Source organism: Mustela nivalis, assembly GCF_964662115.1.
Source record: "Mustela nivalis genome assembly, chromosome: 7".
In the NCBI taxonomy this organism is placed as follows: Eukaryota; Metazoa; Chordata; class Mammalia; order Carnivora; family Mustelidae; genus Mustela; species Mustela nivalis.
Window position 1 is genome coordinate 52,907,400 of NC_139026.1, and position 20,359 is coordinate 52,927,758.

General features: G+C 37.1%; 2 protein-coding genes across 2 annotated transcripts in view; one reads left to right on the forward strand and one right to left on the reverse strand.

Moving 5' to 3' along the window:
• Positions 1-26: 26 nt before the first annotated feature.
• On the reverse strand, positions 27-20,273 carry LOC309868467 (C-type lectin domain family 2 member A-like). The gene is made up of 6 exons (XM_082738369.1): positions 20,082-20,273; positions 15,065-15,145; positions 11,844-12,007; positions 10,073-10,176; positions 7,875-8,040; positions 27-203 (listed from the first exon to the last, which is right to left on the reverse strand). Exons 1-5 carry the CDS (start codon positions 20,134-20,136, stop codon positions 7,932-7,934), a joined length of 513 nt encoding a protein of 170 aa, XP_082594495.1. The 5' UTR covers positions 20,137-20,273; the 3' UTR covers positions 27-203; positions 7,875-7,931.
• CLEC12A (C-type lectin domain family 12 member A) overlaps positions 148-20,359 on the forward strand; it is a gene marked incomplete at its 5' end in the record, with an annotated part of 46,096 nt that continues 25,884 nt past the window's right edge. The window contains 2 exons of the mRNA XM_082742423.1: positions 148-182; positions 6,003-6,277. Coding sequence (XP_082598549.1) covers positions 148-182; positions 6,003-6,277 — 310 coding nt within the window. The remainder of the gene's footprint in view (positions 183-6,002; positions 6,278-20,359) is intronic.

The following is a 20,359-nucleotide window of genomic DNA, read 5'->3' on the forward strand; positions in this document are numbered from 1 at the left end:
GGTTGTTAAAATTTTAACACAAAATATTTAAACCACGAAATATTGCCTTTATTTTTCTTTAAGTGGAATGTAAATTTATTTCTTTTCTTTATTATTAAAAACCAAAAATTGACCAAGTAAATCTGAAGATCTCGTTGGCTTTATTCAATGATTGATGAACTGGTAGCACCCCCATCTAGCAAGTAAAAAGGAGCTTCAGTGAGCTACAGGGAAAAAAAAAAAGGTTCTTAAAGGCAGACAGGCTAAAGAAGGAAGTCATAAACAACAACAAAGCAAACAAAACAAGACAAAGTAGCAACAAAAGATTATTTGGGGCTATCAGGTGGATTAAAAATCAGTTTTATTTCCTCATTTTGAAAGATTATTTCTTTTTTTTTTTTTTTTTTTTTTTTTTTTATAAACATATATTTTTATCCCCAGGGGTACAGGTCTGTGAATCACCAGGTTTACACACTTCACAGCACTCACCAAAGCACATACCCTCCCCAATGTCCATAATCCCACCCCCTTCTCCCAAACCCCCTCCCCCCAGCAACCCTCAGTTTGTTTTGTGAGATTAAGAGTCACTTATGGTTTGTCTCCCTCCCAATCCCATCTTGTTTCATTTATTCTTCTCCTACCCACTTAAGCCTCCATGTTGCATCACCACTTCCTCATATCAGGGAGATCATATGATAGTTGTCTTTCTCTGCTTGACTTATTTCGCTAAGCATGATACGCTCTAGTTCCATCCATGTTGTCGCAAATGGCAAGATTTCATTTCTTTTGATGGCTGCATAGTATTCCATTGTGTATATATACCACATCTTCTTGATCCATTCATCTGTTGATGGACATCTAGGTTCTTTCCATAGTTTGGCTATTGTGGACATTGCTGCTATAAACATTCGGGTGCATGTGCCCCTTTGGATCACTACATTTGTATCTTTAGGGTAAATACCCAATAGTGCAATTGCTGGGTCATAGGGCAGTTCTATTTTCAACATTCTGAGGAACCTCCATGCTGTTTTCCAGAGTGGCTGCACCAGCTTGCATTCCCACCAACAGTGTAGGAGGGTTCCCCTTTCTCCACATCCTCGCCAGCATCTGTCATTTCCTGACTTGTTGATTTTAGCCATTCTGACTGGTGTGAGGTGATATCTCATTGTGGTTTTGATTTGTATTTCCCTGATGCCGAGTGATATGGAGCACTTTTTCATATGTCTGTTGGCCATCTGGATGTCTTCTTTGCAGAAATGTCTGTTCATGTCCTCTGCCCATTTCTTGATTGGATTATTTGTTCTTTGGGTGTTGAGTTTGCTAAGTTCTTTATAGATTCTGGACACTAGTCCTTTATCTGATATGTCGTTTGCAAATATCTTCTCCCATTCTGTCAGTTGTCTTTTGATTTTGTTAACTGTTTCCTTTGCTGTGCAAAAGCTTTTGATCTTAATGAAATCCCAATAGTTCATTTTTTCCCTTGCTTCCCTTGCCTTTTGCGTTGTTCCTAGGAAGATGTTGCTGCGGCAGAGGTCGAAGAGGTTGCTGCCTGTGTTCTCCTCAAGGATTTTGATGGATTCCTTTTGCACATTGAGGTCCTTCATCCATTTTGAGTCTATTTTTGTGTGTGGTGTAAGGAAATGGTCCAAATTCATTTTTCTGCATGTGGCTGTCCAATTTTCCCAGCACCATTTATTGAAGAGGCTGTCTTTTTTCCATTGGACATTCTTTCCTGCTTTGTCGAAGATGAGTTGACCATAGATTTGAGGGTCTATTTCTGGGCTCTCTATTCTGTTCCATTGATCTATGTGTCTGTTTTTGTGCCAGTACCATGCTGTCTTGATGATGACAGCTTTGTAATAGAGCTTAGAGTCCGGAATTGTGATGCCACCAACGTTGGCTTTCTTTTTCAATATCCCTTTGGCTATTCGAGGTCTTTTCTGGTTCCATATAAATTTTAGCATTATTTGTTCCATTTCTTTGAAAAAGATGAATGGTACTTTGATAGGAATTGCATTAAATGTGTAGATTGCTTTAGGTAGCATAGACATTTTCACAATATTTATTCTTCCAATCCAGGAGCATGGAACATTTTTCCATTTCTTTGTGTCTTCCTCAATTTCTTTCATGAGTACTTTATAGTTTTCTGAGTATAGATTCTGTGTCTCTTTGGTTAGGTTTATTCCTAGGTATCTTATGGTTTTGGATGCAATTGTAAATGGGATTGACTCCTTAATATCTCTTTCTTCTGTCTTGCTGTTGGTGTAGAGAAATGCAGCTGATTTCTGTGCATTGATTTTATATCCTGACACTTTACTGAATTCCTGTATAAGTTCTAGCAGTTTTGGAGTGGAGTCTTTTGGGTTTTCCACATATATTATCATATCATCTGCGAAGAGTGATAATTTGACTTCTTCTTTGCCGATTTGGATGCCTTTAATTTCCTTTTGTTGTCTGATTGCTGAGGCTAGGACCTCTAGTACTATGTTGAATAGCAGTGGTGATAATGGACATCCCTGCCGTGTTCCTGACCTTAGTGGAAAAGCTTTCAGTTTTTCTCCATTGAGAATGATATTTGCGGTGGGTTTTTCATAGATGGCTTTGATGATATTGAGGTATGTGCCCTCTATCCCTACACTTTGAAGAGTTTTGATCAGGAAGGGATGCTGTACTTTGTCAAATGCTTTTTCAGCATCTATTGAGAGTATCATATGATTCTTGTTCTTTCTTTTATTGATGTGTTGTATCACATTGACTGATTTGTGGATGTTGAACCAACCTTGCAGCCCTGGAATAAATCCCACTTGGTCGTGGTGAATAATCTTTTTAATGTACTTTTGAATCCTATTGGCTAGTATTTTGTTGAGTATTTTTGCATCTGTGTTCATCAAGGATATCGGTCTATAGCTCTCTTTTTTGGTGGGATCCTTGTCTGGTTTTGGGATCAAGGTGATGCTGGCCTCATAAAATGAGTTTGGAAGTTTTCCTTCCATTTCTATTTTTTGGAACAGTTTCAGGAGAATAGGAATTAGTTCTTTAAATGTTTGGTAGAATTCCCCCGGGAAGCCGTCTGGCCCTGGGCTTTTGTTTGTTTGGAGATTTTTAATGACTGTTTCAATCTCCTTACTGGTTATGGGTCTGTTCAGGCTTTCTATTTCTTCCTGGTTCAGTTGTGGTAGTTTATATGTTTCTAGGAATGCATCCATTTCTTCCAGATTGTCAAATTTATTGCCGTAGAGTTGCTCATAGTATGTTCTTATAATAGTTTGTATTTCTTTGGTGTTAGTTGTGATCTCTCCTCTTTCATTCATGATTTTATTTATTTGGGTCCTTTCTCTTTTCTTTTTGATAAGTCGGGCCAGGGGTTTATCAATTTTATTAATTCTTTCAAAAAACCAGCTCCTACTTTCGTTGATTTTTTCTATTGTTTTTTTGGTTTCTATTTCATTGATTTCTGCTCTGATCTTTATGATTTCTCTTCTCCTGCTGGGCTTAGGGTTTCTTTCTTGTTCTTTCTCCAGCTCCTTGAGGTGTAGGGTTAGGTTGTGTACCTGAGACCTTTCTTGTTTCTTGAGAAAGGCTTGTACCGCTATATATTTTCCTCTCAGGACTGCCTTTATTGTGTCCCACAGATTTTGAACCATTGTATTTTCATTATCATTTGTTTCCATGATTTTTTTCAATTCTTCTTTAATTTCCCGGTTGACCCATTCATTCTTTAGAAGGATGCTGTTTAGTCTCCATGTATTTGGGTTCTTTCCAAACTTCCTTTTGTGGTTGAGTTCTAGCTTTAGAGCATTGTGGTCTGAAAATATGCAGGGAATGATCCCAATCTTTTGATACCGGTTGAGTCCTGATTTAGGACCGAGGATGTGATCTATTCTGGAGAATGTTCCATGTGCACTAAAGAAGAATGTGTATTCTGTTGCTTTGGGATGAAATGTTCTGAATATATCTGTGATGTCCATCTGGTCCAGTGTGTTGTTTAAGGCCTTTATTTCCTTGCTGATCTTTAGCTTGGATGACCTGTCCATTTCAGTGAGGGGAGTGTTAAAGTCCCCTACTATTATTGTATTATTGTTGATGTGTTTCGTTGATTTTGTTATTCATTGGTTTATATAGTTGGCTGCTCCCACGTTGGGGGCATAGATATTTAAAATTGTTAAATCTTCTTGTTGGACAGACCCTTTGAGTATGATATAGTGTCCTTCCTCATCTCTTATTATAGTCTTTGGCTTAAAATCTAATTGATCTGATATAAGGATTGCCACTCCTGCTTTCTTCTGATGTCCATTAGCATGGTAAATTCTTTTCCACCCCCTCACTTTAAATCTGGAGGTGTCTTCGGGCTTAAAATGAGTTTCTTGGAGGCAACATATAGATGGGTTTTGTTTTTTTATCCATTCTGATACCCTGTGTCTTTTGACAGGGGCATTTAGCCCATTCACATTCAGGGTAACTATTGAGAGATATGAATTTAGTGCCATTGTATTGCCTGTAAGGTGACTGTTATTGTATATGGTCTCTGTTCCTTTCTGATCTACCACTTGTAGGCTCTCTCTTTGCTTAGAGGACCCCTTTCAATATTTCCTGGAGAGCTGGTTTGGTATTTGCAAATTCTTTCAGTTGTTGTTTGTCCTGGAAGCTTTTAATCTCTCCTTCTATTTTCAATGATAGCCTAGCTGGATATAGTATTCTGGGCTGCATGTTTTTCTCGTTTAGTGCTCTAAAAATATCATGCCAGCTCTTTCTGGCCTGCCAGGTCTCTGTGGATAAGTCAGCTGCCAATCTAATATTTTTACCATTGTATGTTACAGACTTCTTTTCCCGGGCTGCTTTCAGGATTTTCTCTTTGTCACTGAGACTTGTAAATTTTACTATTAGGTGACGGGGTGTGGGCCTATTCTTATTGATTTTGAGGGGCGTTCTCTGAACCTCCTGAATTTTGATGCTCGTTCCCTTTGCCGTATTGGGGAAATTCTCCCCAATAATTCTCTCCAGTATACCTTCTGCTCCCCTCTCTCTTTCTTCTTCTTCTGGAATCCCAATTATTCTAATGTTGTTTTGTCTTATGGTGTCACTTATCTCTCGAATTCTCCCCTCGTGGTCCAGTAGCTGTTTGTCCCTCTTTTGCTCAGCTTCTTTATTCTCTGTCATTTGGTCTTCTATATCACTAATTCTTTCTTCTGCCTCATTTATCCTAGCAGTGAGAGCCTCCATTTTTGATTGCACCTCATTAATAGCTTTTTTGATTTCAACTTGGTTAGATTTTAGTTCTTTTATTTCTCCAGAAAGGGCTTTTATATCTCTCGAGAGGGTTTCTCTAATATCTTCCATGCCTTTTTCGAGCCCGGCTAGAACCTTGAGAATTGTCATTCTGAACTCTAGATCTGACATATTACCGATGTCTGTATTGATTAGGTCCCTAGCCTTTGGTACTGTCTCTTGTTCTTTTTTTTGCGTTGAATTTTTACGTCTTGTCATTTTGGCCAGATAAGAGTAAATGAAGGGGCAAGTAAAATACTAAAAGGGTGGCAACAACCCCAGGAAAATATGCTTTAACTAAATTAGAAGAGATCCAAAATCGTGAGTGGGGAGAAAGGGAATAAAAAGACGTTCAAAAAGGAAGAAAGAAAAAAAAAGAAAAGAAAAAAAAATTTTTTTAAAAAAAGAAAACACCTGAGAGAAATGTAAAAAAGAAAAAATATATATATTAGATAAACTAGTAAAAAATCGTTAAAAAAGAAAAAGGTAACAGTTAAAAAAAAAAAATTTTACCCGAAGGCGAGAAGAAAAAGAAAAAAAGAAAAAAAAAAATGAAAAAGAAAAAATTAAATTAACTGCAAGACAAAAAAAAAAAATCACAGGAAAAAAGCCATGAGTTCCGTGCTTGGCTTTCTCCTCCTCTGGAATTCTGCTGCTCTCCTTGGTATTGAAACCGCACTCCTTGGTAGGTGAACTTGGTCTCGGCTGGATTTCTTGTTGATCTTCTGGGGGAGGGGCCTGTTGTAGTGATTCTCAAGTGTCTTTGCCCCAGGCGGAATTACACCGCCCTTACCCGGGGCCGGGGTGAGTAATCCGCTTGGGTTTGCTTTCAGGAGCTTTTGTTCCCTGAGCGCTTTCCGTAGAGTTCCGGAGGACGGGAACACAAATGGCGGCCTCCTGGTCTCCGGCCCGGAGGAGCCGAGAGCCCAGGGCCCCACTCCTCAGTGCGCCCTCAGAGAACAGCGCCCAGTTACTCCCGTCTGCCTGACCTCCGGCCGCGCTCCGAGCTCACCGAGCCTGCGATCGGTTCAAGGTAACACCGAGCTGTGAGCTTACTGTCGGCTCTCTTTCTGTAGCCGGCTTTCCCGTTCCAATACCCGCAAGCTCTGCGACACTCAGACACCCCCGATCCTTCTGTGACCCTGCGGGACCTGAGGCCACGCTGACCCCGCGTGGGCTTCGCCCCGGTTTAGCCTCTGGACTGATGTCCCTCAGTGGAACAGACTTTTAAAAGTCCTGATTTTGTGCGCAGTTGCTCCGCCGCTTGCCGGGAGCCGGCCCCTCCCCCCGGGGTCTATCTTCCCGTCGCTTTGGATTCACTTCTCCGCCGGTCCTACCTTTCAGAAAGTGGTTGTTTTTCTGTTTCCAGAATTGCTGTTCTTCTTCTCTTCGATCTGCCGATGGATTTTCAGGTGTTTGCAATCTTTAGATAAGCTATCTAGCTGATCTCCGGCTAGCTGAAGCAGTCTCAGCTTGCTACTTCTCCGCCATCTTGACTCCTTCAAGATATCTTTTCATTTTGTTATTAATGTTTTTCTTCACTGTGCAAAAGATCTCTAAGTTTGAGTAATCTCATTTGTTTATTTTAGCTTTTGTTGCTTTGTCTGAGGACACTGGTCCAAAAAAAAAAAAAAATTCTGATTTCAAATGGCTTACCATCTCTGTTTTCTTCTAAGAGTTTTATGGTTTCAGGTCTTATAGTAAAGCCTTTCAGTCAATTTGAATTTATTTTTGTTTATGGTGTAAGATAGTGGTCAGTTTCATTCCTTGGCATTTAGTGTCCAGTTTTTTCAACACTATTTATTGAAATGACTGTCTTTTCCCCATTTTATATTTATACCTCCTTTGTCAGAGGTTAATTGACATATAAGTGTGGGTTTTATTTCTGGGGTGTCTATTCTATTTCATTGATCCATGAATCTGTTTTTGTGCCAGTACCATACTATTTTGATTACTACAGCTCGGTAGCATAGTTTGAAATCAGAGAGTGGGATGCCTCCAGCTTTTTTTTTTTTTTTTTCTTCTTCCTCAAGATTGCTTTGGAGTCTTTTGTGATCCCATACAAATTTTAAGATTCTTGGTTCTAATTCTGTGAAATATGCCATTGGTATTTTGATGAAGATTGGATTGAATCTGTAGATTGCTTTGAGTGAGCTTTATAATTTAATATATAATTCTGATCATTTATCAGTGATTTTTACTGATAGAGTTAGGATCCTTATGGGTGGGTTTTTCCTTGTTTTTATGTCATTGAAGTGAATGTCTTTTCATAGGTTATTCTCTTGTAGCATTTCTTTTCGCCAAAGTTATTATTGTTAGTATTTTGTAATATTTACACATTTGGAACACATATATTTCTCTAACTCTTAAGCTAAGTAAATGTTGGCTGGTCTATCAACATAGATCTCTTCAAATTTGCTTAAAATCATTATTGCAGTTGCAGGTCATCTAATTATTTGTCATTACTTTATTTGCTTCTCTTTAGTAGAAGTTTCCTGATTTGTGCTTATAATGGGCAGTTGTGTGTCTTGATTTGATGAGGTTCTTTCATTCAACAGTTTTTAATTCCTTTGTTTAAAATCTGCAAAATTCAGTATTCAACAGCATAACTAGTGAGAACTATTACCTACCTAGGCCTTTTCTTTATCTGTGAAGTGTGATAGTCATTTTCCAGTTTTTTTGCTCAATTAAAATTGAGGTTTGCTGCAAATCCACTTAATATCAATAAATCCCCTAGAACTATGGACTCCATCAGCATTCAGAAAAGCAAAGGATCCATTCCCACTAATTTCAAACCTGAAAAGAACCATTAAAATTAGTTTGAGAACCACTTACAGCTGTACTCAAGAATAAAATTGAGATTCAAGTACTCTGAAACATTTTACACAAAACATTGAGCTCCATGGTCACTCATCACCATATGCTACACAAAAAAACATCTGATACATCAAAGAAATGGAAGACTAAATGTAGGTATTTAATTATAATTCTTAGTATAAACTGTAACATTATTTAGAACAATAAATAGAAAGTCAGCTATAGGTATAGATGGACATGGATAAACCATGAATATAGATATAAGTCAATGTCTATATTTATTTATCTATCTATATCTATTTTCATCCATCTATCAGGAGAGACTGTGTTTGCTAAATTGAAAGATCTCTGGAGTTTCTTTAAAGCAGTTTTCTGGCATATTTTCAGCCAATGCTCCTTTCTGGAAGTAAGAAATAAGATTTATATTCATTTGATGCATTTGAAAAATGTACTGAGATAGAAATCGAAGAGACTAATCGCTATATTAATTTTATGGATTTGCTGTTTATGCAGTTTTTCCTTTGTTCACAGTAAGTGTAATTTATCTTATCTCACATATTTTAATATTTTTTAATTGGTTCCCACTGTTTATCTAGCAGTTGATGAAATATTAAGGCAGGAGTATGTGGATAGAAAAGAAAAGTCACACAGGTTTATTTTCAGTTATAATAGTATGCAAGTGAGAAAACAACATTACTCAGTAACAGTTAAATAAATAAATAATATGGTTTACAATGGACTTACGGAAAGTTAAAGACAACAATGTGGTCACTTTTTAAAACAGAGATCTTGTGGCATGGATTGCATGGAGCACTGAGTGTTATAGGCATACAATGAATCATGGAACACTAACTACATCAAAAACTAATGATACACTTATTTGTGGAGCATAACAAATAGCATGGAGGACATGGGGAGTTAGAGAGGAGAAGGGAGTTGGGGTAAATTGTAAGGGGAGGTAAATCATGAGAGACTATGGACCCTGAAAAACAATCTGAGGGGTTTGAAGTGGCGGGGGTGTGGGAGGTTGGGGTACCAGGTGGTGGGTATTATAGAAGGCACGGATTGCATGGAGCACTGGGTGTGGTGAAAAAATACTGAATACTGTTATGCTGAAAATAAATTAATTAAGTTAAAAAAACCTAATGATATAATGTATGGTGCCTAGCATAACACAATAAAAAAAGAAGAGATCCTGTATAAATAAACTCGTTTAATAAAGGTGCGAGTAGGGGCAACTGGGTAGCTCAGTTGCTCAAACATCTGCTTTCATCTCAGGTCATGATCCCAGGGTCCTGGGATCAAGCCCTACATTTCGCTCTCTGCTCCATGGGGAGCTTGCTTCTCCCTCTCCCTCTGCTACTTCCCTTGCTTTTACTTTTTCTCTGTCAAATAAACGAATAAATAAGATACTTGCACTTTCTCTAAAAAAAGAAAATGCAAGTAATACATGTGGTTTGGCTTGAAATTTGAAAAAAAAAATTGAATTTGAATTAGTGAAAGAAGTGTTTATTAGCAAGACTTTGGCAATAAAAATAAAATGAGATAGAGAGGAGAAGGGAGTTGGGGGAAATTGGAAGGGGAGGTGAACCATGAGAGACTATGGACTCTGAAAAAATGATCTGAGGGTTTTGAAGGGGCGGGGGGTGGGAGGTCGGGGTACCAAGTGGTGGGTACTATAGAGGGCACGGATTGCATGGAGCACTGGGTGTGGTGCAAAAAATAATGAATACTGTTATGCTGAAAATAAATAAAAAATAAATTTAAAAAAATGAAATAAGAAACAAAAATAAAACAGAAGAAAAATTTCACTGTGTATCACTTAAAGTAGAAGGAAGATAGGTTGCTCTAAGGTATGTTTCGATGTGAAAGGGCACATGTCTCAGGGTGAAGACTAAGAAAGGTAATTGCACATAGATAATAGAAAGATTTCTTTATAATAATGCACTTAAAATTATTTAAAATGTTTGCATACCAGAATAAAACCTTTCCTACTAAAATTGAAACTCACCAAGGGTTGAATATGGTACCATTTGTCCATTTCCAAGATTCTCCTTGTTTTCTGTTCAATCCAATCCAGTGCATAAAAGTTCCTGCGTGTCTCCTCAAAAACTCCTTTCACAAAAATCAGGGTATTATCCATTACATAATATTTTAGATCACATTGCTGAACACACTTCTCATCCCAACCTTCCTATCCTTATGATTTACATCCTAATCTGCATGACCTAATGCTTCTTCAGCAACTGGTAGGGATATTAGGTTAGTTTATCAGAAAGATTTTCACTTTGCTCTTTCACTTCTTAAAAATCTGTAAGCAATAGAGTGACTTTCATCAAGTCATTGCAATTTTCTGAACTGCACTGTCTCAAATTATCTTTAGGGGTAATTTCTATCTCTCAAATGAGAAACTGATGAGGAAAACGTATTTGAATTAATTTCCTCCAAACTGGGCAAACAGTATGTTTTAGTCACAGAGTGAATGACGGAGACTATAAACTGATAAGATGTTTGTGTGTGTTTTGATGACAAAATCAGGAGCTGAGCATTTTCTCTAGGAACTGATACAGAACGTTTGTAAGAGTGACAGAGAACTAATGTTTCCATTTTGTTTTATGAACAGGTCCTCTCTCAAAAGTCACAGAGGAGGTATTTCAGGGGGAAAGTGTTTAATAGAAAGTATAACAACTGCTAAAAATAGGAAAATTCGGTCATAAACTACATTTGATCCTTGAACAATGCTGCCATGCAGTTGAAAACCTAAGCATAACTCTTGATTCCCCCCAAATTCAACTACTAATAGCTTACTATTGACACAAAGCATTATTGCTAAGATAAGCAATTAACCCATATTTTGTATGCTATATATATTATATACTGCTTTCTTACAATAAAGTAGTAAACTAGAAAAAACAAAATGTTGTTCAGAAAATCACAAGGAAGAGAAAATACACTTACAGTGCTGTACTGTTTGCTGAAAATAATCTGCATTTAAGTGGACCTGTACAGTTCAAGCCTGTTTTGTTCAAGGATCACCTAACTGTCCTTTGAGGAGATACCAAAATAAGAATGTTATTGCTTCTTTAGGTTTTCTCATATAATCAGAAAACAAACTAACTTCTGGATGATTATGATTTATTGCAATAAAAATATATTGAATGATAGATTTCATTTCTCTTCTCTTGGCTCCTTGCTATATAGAGTTTAGTCATCTCTCTTTATAAAGACACATATTCTCTCATCCAGTGTTCCTAGAGCCCAAGTCCCTCTTCTTCGTGTTTTTTCACTTCTGTCCATGGTCTTATGTTCTTCAAACTGCTATTTCTCTCGGATACTCAGCCTAAATTCTAAGAGCCATATCTATTTTTTGGTTTTAATTTTTCCAGGCCATTCTTGGCAGAATAAAAATTTAAAGGTATTAAAAACTACCCATTTAATAATTTAAGAACATCAAATAAAGTCACTTAGCTATATAAACAGCATGCATTATTATTAATGACATAACATCACCAGCTAATTTGACTAAGTTCAAATCCCAGTTCAACAAGTTCTGGCTGTGAGACAATGGCTATGTTACATTATATCTCTGTGCCACACTGTCTTCAGCTATAAAATACAGGTATTTTCATATGTACTTCATAGGCACTGGTTAGTTTACATGAGTTTTATAGTTACACTTAGAACACTGTCTGACATATATTTTCATATTCACTTTTATCATTTTTATTCTCTTTGTACAAACTTAAGCTCTGAAATGGTTAAGAACTTTCCCCTTTTCTTACCATATCCTCTTGTGTATCAATATGAGCAAGTTCTGATCCCTGTGAAAGGCAAAATTGTTCACTGGCTGTCCAATTTTTGGTATTACTGGAAAAATAGAAACACTTCTTTCTTACTCCAATCCATTCACCTGAACACTCCACAGTTTTGGGACATTTGAAAAATACTGGAAATATTGAAAAAAGAAAGAAATTATCAGATTAAAAAGTAAGTTAAAGAGTATTTCTTTCATTCTGATGAATCAGGTTTACTTTTACTCCTGTGGTTTGCAGTCTGTAAAATTAACTTCACTCATAGGATGATGGACAAATTCAGTTCAGCTGTCTGTAAGGAAAACCACTTAATGGTTGGGCAGTCCATAGTTTATCCAATTTCCCTGGCTTCTACTTTGAAGAATCGAACTACTGGCCTCTCATAGTCTATACTGACATCCTCCCAAAAACAATGTATAAAATTTAACAACTGACAAAAGTCCTAGAGACATAAATACAAATTAGGCCTCACAGACTGGGGTAAGAAAGCTCACCTTTACCTTGAGAAATAAAATGCTTATAGACAAGAAAGGTCATCCAAGATAGGGAAGTAAAACTCACTGTACATGACAACAAATCATTGGAATATGAGTTAGTAAAACATTTGTTCTACTTCACCAATATTCAGTGCCAAAGAAGCTGGAATCATGAGGAACTGATTTCTGCATAGAGTGTTTTAAAAATTTTCTTTTTCAAGGTTTCATTAGGTGTTGAGTAATCAGAATAAGATAAAGTCCTTACCCTCCAAGTGTTTGAACAAGGTAATGTAACTAGCAAAGAACCAAGTAAATGTTCAACTGTCAGGTCAACTCCAAGGCCTTTTCTCCTCATTTGCCATGATGTATAATATATAATGTTTTATTTATTTATTTAAATATAAATAAATATATATATATATTTATATATACTTAAATATATATACATATTTGAAAGCAGATCCAGGCTACCATACCTAGGCAATGAAATATATTGTGTTTCAATTTTTTAAATTAATTAATGAATGTATCTAAAGGTTTCTTATAGAAACACTTCTTTATAAATATTTAAACTCTGGGGCACCTGCTGGCTCAGTTCAAAAGTGCTTGGGACTCTTGATCTCTGAGTCATGAGTTCCCATCCCACATGGGGTATAGAGGTCACTAAAATAATAATAATAATAATATAATTATTTAACTACTAGATATTTAAATATCAATAACATTGAGCTCCAAGGACGCTATAATGACAGAAAAAGCTATATGCAAGAACAGTACTGGTACTCTGTGAATGACAAAGAAAATAAAAATCAAGAGTGCTAAATGTTATTTTAATGTAAGTGCCAACTTAAGTGTTATATTAAGTGAAACATGCATATGGAAAATAAAATTCTGAGACTATTACATGGATCAGGAATTTTAAAACCCATCTTTGAATTATTTTCACAAAATGAGCCATTAATGTCCAGAAGAAAATTAGTATCTTCATTTTTACATATCTACTCCAATAGACAAAATCGCCACAAATCACTTGTGCCTTTATTTCATTTTTTTTCTTTTAACATAATACATATATCATGGAACAACTATTAATAATATAACTTAATCTTAATCCAAGAGAAATAAGAGCAAAGAGATACTGCAGCTATATAGGCTTTATTGCAAGGTGGCTAAAATACGAGGAATTAGAGCCAGCCAAACAAGAAGAGTCTCAATTCTGGCTCTGGAATTTGTTATTTGTGAGAGGCAACTTACTCACTCTGGCTTCTATTTCTTTGCCTGTAAATGGATTTCATAATTATAGTTGTTCTTGTTTTTGTGAGAATTAAATAAAATAAATATAGTATAATTAGCATTGGTTCTTCAACTGTTGCAAAGTATGCTCCATTAAAAAACATAACTATTGCTGTTGTTATCTGGTGGTCAATTTAGAATTTATTATTACTATACTTAAAGATTAAGAACGTCTATAAATTTGGGAACATAACTGTAATGTGAGATTTAGGATATTTAGTTTTTGTTTTTTGTTAAGCGATCTCTACACCCAATGTGAGGTTCAAACTCATGACTCAGAGATCAAGTTGCTTGCTCTACTGACTAAGCCACCAGAGCTAGTTTTTAATTTTCTTTTTAAATTGAAGCATAAATATATTAATTTCAGGTATGCAACATAGTGATTTGTCAATTTTATATATTACAAAATGCTCACCGTGATAAATATAGTTACCATATGTCACCTTACAAAGTTATTATATTCTTGACTATATTCCTGATGCTGAATTTTTAATCTCTGTAACTTATCTATTTTATAACTAGAAATTTGTACCTCTTAATGCCTTTCACCTATTTTGCTCATTCCCTCAACCCCCTCCCTCTGGAAACCACCAGTTTGTTCTCTGTATTTTTGAGTCTGAGTCTGTTTTTTGTTTATTTTATTTTACTTGTTAGATTCTACATATAATTGAAGTAATATGGCATATTTCTTTGTCTTGCTTCACCTCACACAATACCCTTAGCTCTATCCATGTTGTCACAATGGCAAGATTTCATTCTTTTAATGTCTGAATAATATTCCATTATGTTTATATATCATGTCTTCTTTATGTATTCATTTACAAATGATATATCCAATAAGGAGTTAATATCCAAAATATACAAATAACTTATAACACAAACCCCCAAATAATCCAATTAAAAAATGAAGAGAGGACCTGAATAGATATTTTTCCAAAGAAGACATGCAGATGGCTAACAGACAATAAAAGAATGCTCAACATCGCTAATCATTAGGGAAACTCAAATCAAAACCATAATGAAATATCACCTCATCCCAGTCAGAATGGCTGGTATCAAGAGAAGACCCAAGAGCATTTTTGAGAGGGGTGCCTGGGTGGCTTAGTCAGTAAAGCCTCTGCCTTCAGCTCAGGTCATGATCCTGGGGTCCTCATCCTCTCTCTCTGCCACGCCCTCTACTTGTGTTCTCTCTCTCTCTCTCTCTCTCCCTCTGTCAAACAAATAAATAAAATCTTTTAAAAAAGAGTATTTTTGAGAGAGACAAGGAGTATGGTAAAACCTGCCAAACTAGTAGGAACCTGAGAATTTGTCTCTATAAGAGCTTTTTGTTACTTCAGAATCGAGAGATCTAGGATTAGTTTTGAAGGATTGACCCTAATGGGCACAAAGAATCATAGAAAGTTTATGAGCTCAGCCACTCACCTGCTATCACAAGAATGACCACTATGAGAAGTATGATGCACATACAAAGGTATAACATCCAGCATTTTTCCAACTTGCAAACTGAAAAATAAATAAATATCTACTGTAAAATTTGCAGAGAAACCCTGCCTGAATATTTTCATTTATTCTCCTTCATAATAATCAATTTTAAATATCTCATTAAAAGCATCTATATTGGGTGCCTGGATGGCTCAGTGGGTTAAGCCTCTGCCTTTGGCTCAGGTCATGATCTCAGGGTCCTGGGATCAAGGCCTGCATCGGGCTCTCTGCCTATTGAGGATCCTGCTTCCCCCTCTCTCTCTGCCTGCCTCTCTGCCTACTTGTGATCTCTCTCTCTCTGTAAAATAAATAAAATCTTAAAAAAAAAAGAGTTTTAAAAAAAGCATATATATCATAAAGTAATAAAGGATACAATGGCCTTATAAAATGCAAAGATGGAAAGTACCAATGACCACTGTAGCTGTTCAGAGGAGGAACGGTGGAAAAGATCACTTAGACTGGTTGAAAGGAGGGAGGAAAGGCAAGGTTATCTCAAAGGTAGAAATAGTGTGAATGGTGGATTGTAGTCAAGAAAGTATAACATTCAACAAAAGGGTTATGATCAGACAAATGGCTATGAAAGATACACAAATCAACAAAAAATCAAAGATGGGGAGAAAGAAAAGTCATAAGGTCATTTGACAGAAGAAACATGTAAGATAAATCATTTTCTTTATTCTTAAGCAATAGCGGGAAATTTAATGCATTTAAGCAAGAAATGCCAAGATAAAAGCAGTAATTTGTGGTAAGCAGAATGAATTAGAGAGGGGATTTGGCACTCATGGAAATGTTATGAGGTGAAGAAAAAGAAAAACAGTAATAATTTTAGGGCTGCCTGGGTGGCTCAGTGGCTTAAGCCTCTGCTTTTCGCTCAGCTCTTGATCTGGGATCAAGCCCGGTGTCCGACTCTCTGCTCAGCAAGGAGCCTGCCTCCTTCCCTCCCCTCTGCACCCCCTTCCCCGCTTGCCTCTCCACTTGTGATCTCTGTCTGTCAAATAAATAATAAAATCTTTAAAAAATAATAATTTTAGCAGTGATTAAGATCTTTTTGTTTGACAAATTATTGGCAGATGTAGAAAGAATGTTTTCCATCCACACATTTAAATGTCAGAAGAAAGGACTTGGGGAGGCAGAAAGATGGCAGAGTAGGAAGACCCAAGTGTCCTCTCATCCCATGAACACAATTAAAGAACTATCAAATTATCTTAAATACCCTATAAGTCTACCTGAAGACTGACAGAACAAACTTGTAGAGAGCAAAATGAAGTCTCTCATGTTAAGCAGATGATGACCTATGACAACCTGTGACACAAGTACTTAAAGGTACAGCATCTATGAGGGGCGCCTGGGTGGCTCAGTGGGTTAAAGCCTCTGCCTTCGGCTCAGGCCATGATCCCAGGATCCTGGGATGGAGCCCTACATCGGGCTCTCTACTCAGCAAGGAGTCTGCTTCCACCCTCTCTCTGCCTGCCTCTCTGCCTACTTGTGATCTCTGTCTGTCAAATAAATAAATAAAATCTTAAGAAAAAAAAAAAAAAGGTGCAACATCTATGAGATATCGCTGGGACCAGCATCAATAGACAGTCCAGAATTGATAAAAAACAGGTCTGCAGAGGCCTAAGACCAATTAAATCCGCTTAAAAAGGAGAGAATTTTTGCAGCACACTGTCAGACTCAGCAGACATGACTTCTCCATGTGACCACTTAAAAAGGCAACTTCAGCTGCTGAAGGCTCCACCTGACTGATCTCAACGAAGTGAGATTCTTCCCTGCTTGAACATAAAAAGCAGTAAGTGCCAAGAGTTGACTCAAACCAGGTAAGTCTCATCTCAACTGTGCACCCATAGACGGACATTGTGTTTAGTTTATCAACTTCCTATACCCTTTCATTATATTGTTTTTTGTCTGGTTTATCCTATGTTCTGCTCTGTGTGCTGTGTAAGGAGCCGAGTTTAATCACACAGTGAAATGTCATTGAATTTGAAATCCTGAACCTGCTTTATAATTGTGATTAGCTTTGCTTTATGATTGAATAAAGTCGACATTGTGGAAAGACACAACTCATGTGTGTACCTGCATGCCGTGCTCATGACAAAACTCCGTAAGTAAAAGGACAGAGGATGGCCACATCGAAGAAGGTCAGATATGTGTTTTAGAGGAGAAATAGATCATGGGTGCCATGAAGGGGAGAGAGATGTGGTGGTAGAGAAGGACAAGAGAGAGAGGAGCACACAGGGGATTGCATAAGAACATTTCCCCAAAGACACTGGCTTGCAAAATCAGAGAGGCTGAATTTTACGAATTCTTGCAATGAGCCGAGCTTAAAGCCTGGAGTTTTAAAGGTCCGCTGGCTTGGCTGGAATACAGCCCAGGGTACTGTGCTGCTCCTGAAGAGGAGGCAGGCAAATAATCTGGGGGCAGACAGCATGGAAACTATGATCTCAAGAATTCCAGGGGCACACAAAGGGAAGATTATTCACACTTCTTGGAACTCATCCCTGAGAGGCAACATTCATGAGAATGCATCTCCCGGAACAAAGGAGCTGGCTGTTGCCAGTTACCTACCCACACCTTAGTATAAACTCAGTGGTGTGTAAACAATGAATCTTGGAACATGAAAAAATAAAATTAAAAACAACAACAAAAAAAAACAAACCCCAAAACCCAACACAGAGCCACCTATAAGAAGCAATGCAGTACCAACACTGGTTGCCTAACTTCCTTACACCAAGCTCCACACCCCTGCATTCTGATGGAACTGCCCTTTTCAGTCACACTTGCCTCAGTCCCAGTGCAGTGGGCCCTCCTCCAGAAGACCAGTGCAAAGCCCTGAGTACCCAATATTTCCCAACAAGAGAGTTCTGCAGGGCTTTAGTTCCGGTGGAGTTGACAGCAGGTCTCGTTTTACAAGCAAGCCAGAGCACATCTAGTTAAAACTTGCTGCATTTTGTATTTTTGTTTGATTCTACTTTCTGAGAAATTCATTTAGAGAGGGTCTATGAGTAGCAATTACGTTAAATTTTTACATCTGAAAAATTTCCCCCAACATCTGATAAACTGAATTAAAAGCCTGAATTTAAGCATTTTCTCCTTTATCAATGTGAAGAATTTGTTCTATTCTCTTTATGCAGCTGCTGTTGCTGATGAGCGACCTGCCATTCGGAGAAGGATTTTCACTATCTCGAAGTTCATTTGGCTTGTGTGGTTTTTTGAGGCCTTTCAAGATTTTCTCTTTATTCTTGATGTTTTGAAATTTAGTATAAGTCATCAAATTATGAAAAATTTTTTTAACCTTTCTGCTCAGCATTGTGTATGCTCATATTTTTCTTCACTTATGAGATTTTTTTCTTCGGCTACTGCTAGTACATCCATCCCTTACACTTCACTCTATCCAGGACTCCCTTATACACCACACCTCTAAACTTTTTAAAAACCTAATTTTTTTTATTTTTCAATGATATCAAAGAGACTTATTCAGTGGCATGAGGATACAAATTCTGATATGAAAAATCATTCTATTAATTCATCCTTGAACAAATTCTTTAGTGTACAAAAAAATAACAGTCCACAGATATCTGCTTCCACCCTTAAAAAAAAAAAACAAAAAAAAAAAACAAAAAAAAAAAACCTAGAGAGGGTGCCTGGGTGGCTCAGTGGATTAAAGCCTCTGCCTTCAGCTCAGGTCATGATCCCACGGTCCTGGGATCGAGCCCCGCATAGGGCTCTCTGCTCAAGCAGGGAGCCTGCTTCCTCCTCTCTCTGCCTGCCTCTCTGCCTACTTGTGGTCTCTGTCTGTCAAATAAATTAAAAAAAAAAAAAAAAAACTAGGGAAAATACAAAAGTGAGGGAAAGACACACAGACTTGAGAAATTACAGGAAGCACTGCTAGAACCCCTTGTGGAGATCCAAGGCTACTCTATGTGCGTGTGCGTATATGTGTGTGCATGAATGGTGAGTGAGTGGTAAGGCTCCAGGCTTGCAGTTGGGAGATGCAGCAGTGTAAGCAGACAAAATACAAAATGCATTTGAGGAAACTGTTTGCTTTTTGCTTTTGCTTTCTTCCATCTGGCCTTTGGACAATTATTGCATGTTCTACAACCCAAAAGCCACCTAGGCCTCCTGAGTGTATGTGATGAGTACTCAAAATCCATGATGGAGAGAAAGACTGAATTTATTTTATTGTGGTAAAAAAAAAAAAAAAAACCACACAATAAAATATTTTATAAAAATTTAAATAAAAATAAACAAAATAAATTTAGCACTTGAACCACTCCTAAGTGAATAACCATGGCATTACATATATTTACTAAAGAAAGTCTTCTAATTAAAATTTCTCAAAATTGAAATTGTCTTGTAAAACAGAGATATCATTAAAAATATTCTAGTATAGTAATTTCTGCTAGACTCAATCTTTACACTTCTTCAAAAGCCCCTTTCAGCCTCTTTATCTTCAAGCCACTTCCAGATTTTCTCTATGTCTATTTCCTATAATATCAAGATGATGCTGGGGAAACAACAAAAGACACTGGACACCTAATGATTCTGAAAGTCAAGTTGACCCAAGCACAAACATTTAGAAACATCTTCATTCACTTCAGCAAGATATTAGCTATTTCTATCCATCCTTGGTCTGTGCTGGTTGAGACAGAGAAAGCAATCTTGGTTACAGGATTGGGTAAAACTGTGGTAAATAAGTTCTCTTTGCTGTAAAAGTACATTTAAAAATTTATTGGGGTGTAATGCACACACCATAAAATTCACCTCGAATATCTTCATACATACAAGCTTATACTCTAACAGAAACAAAATTCCATACCTTCTCCTAAATTTTGCATTGTTTTACAGAAGTGCTTTCTCTGCCTCATAAACTTTAGTAGTTTTCCTCCTTATGAGGTCAGCATTATTAGGCTTTCCTGTATTTGGTTTGTTTTTTTCTCCCTCACCCAAAAGAACTTACTTGTCCTGGGTTTCCAGTTATCATGCCTGCCATCATGCTGCTCTGGGGTGACCATGGCAACTGTGGTGATTGATCCAAATCGAAGAAAATAACTAGAAGGACTTACAGACGTGGATCACAAAAAGCCGAGCAAGCTTTCTGTATAACAGGAGCAAAACAACTGACAATCAACACATTCATTTAATCCAAGGAGAAGCGGTGAGTAATCAGTCTTATCAGTTCAGATCGAGATAAAAGTGAACACATCATTAAAAATGGAAAATCATCCAAAAGCATGT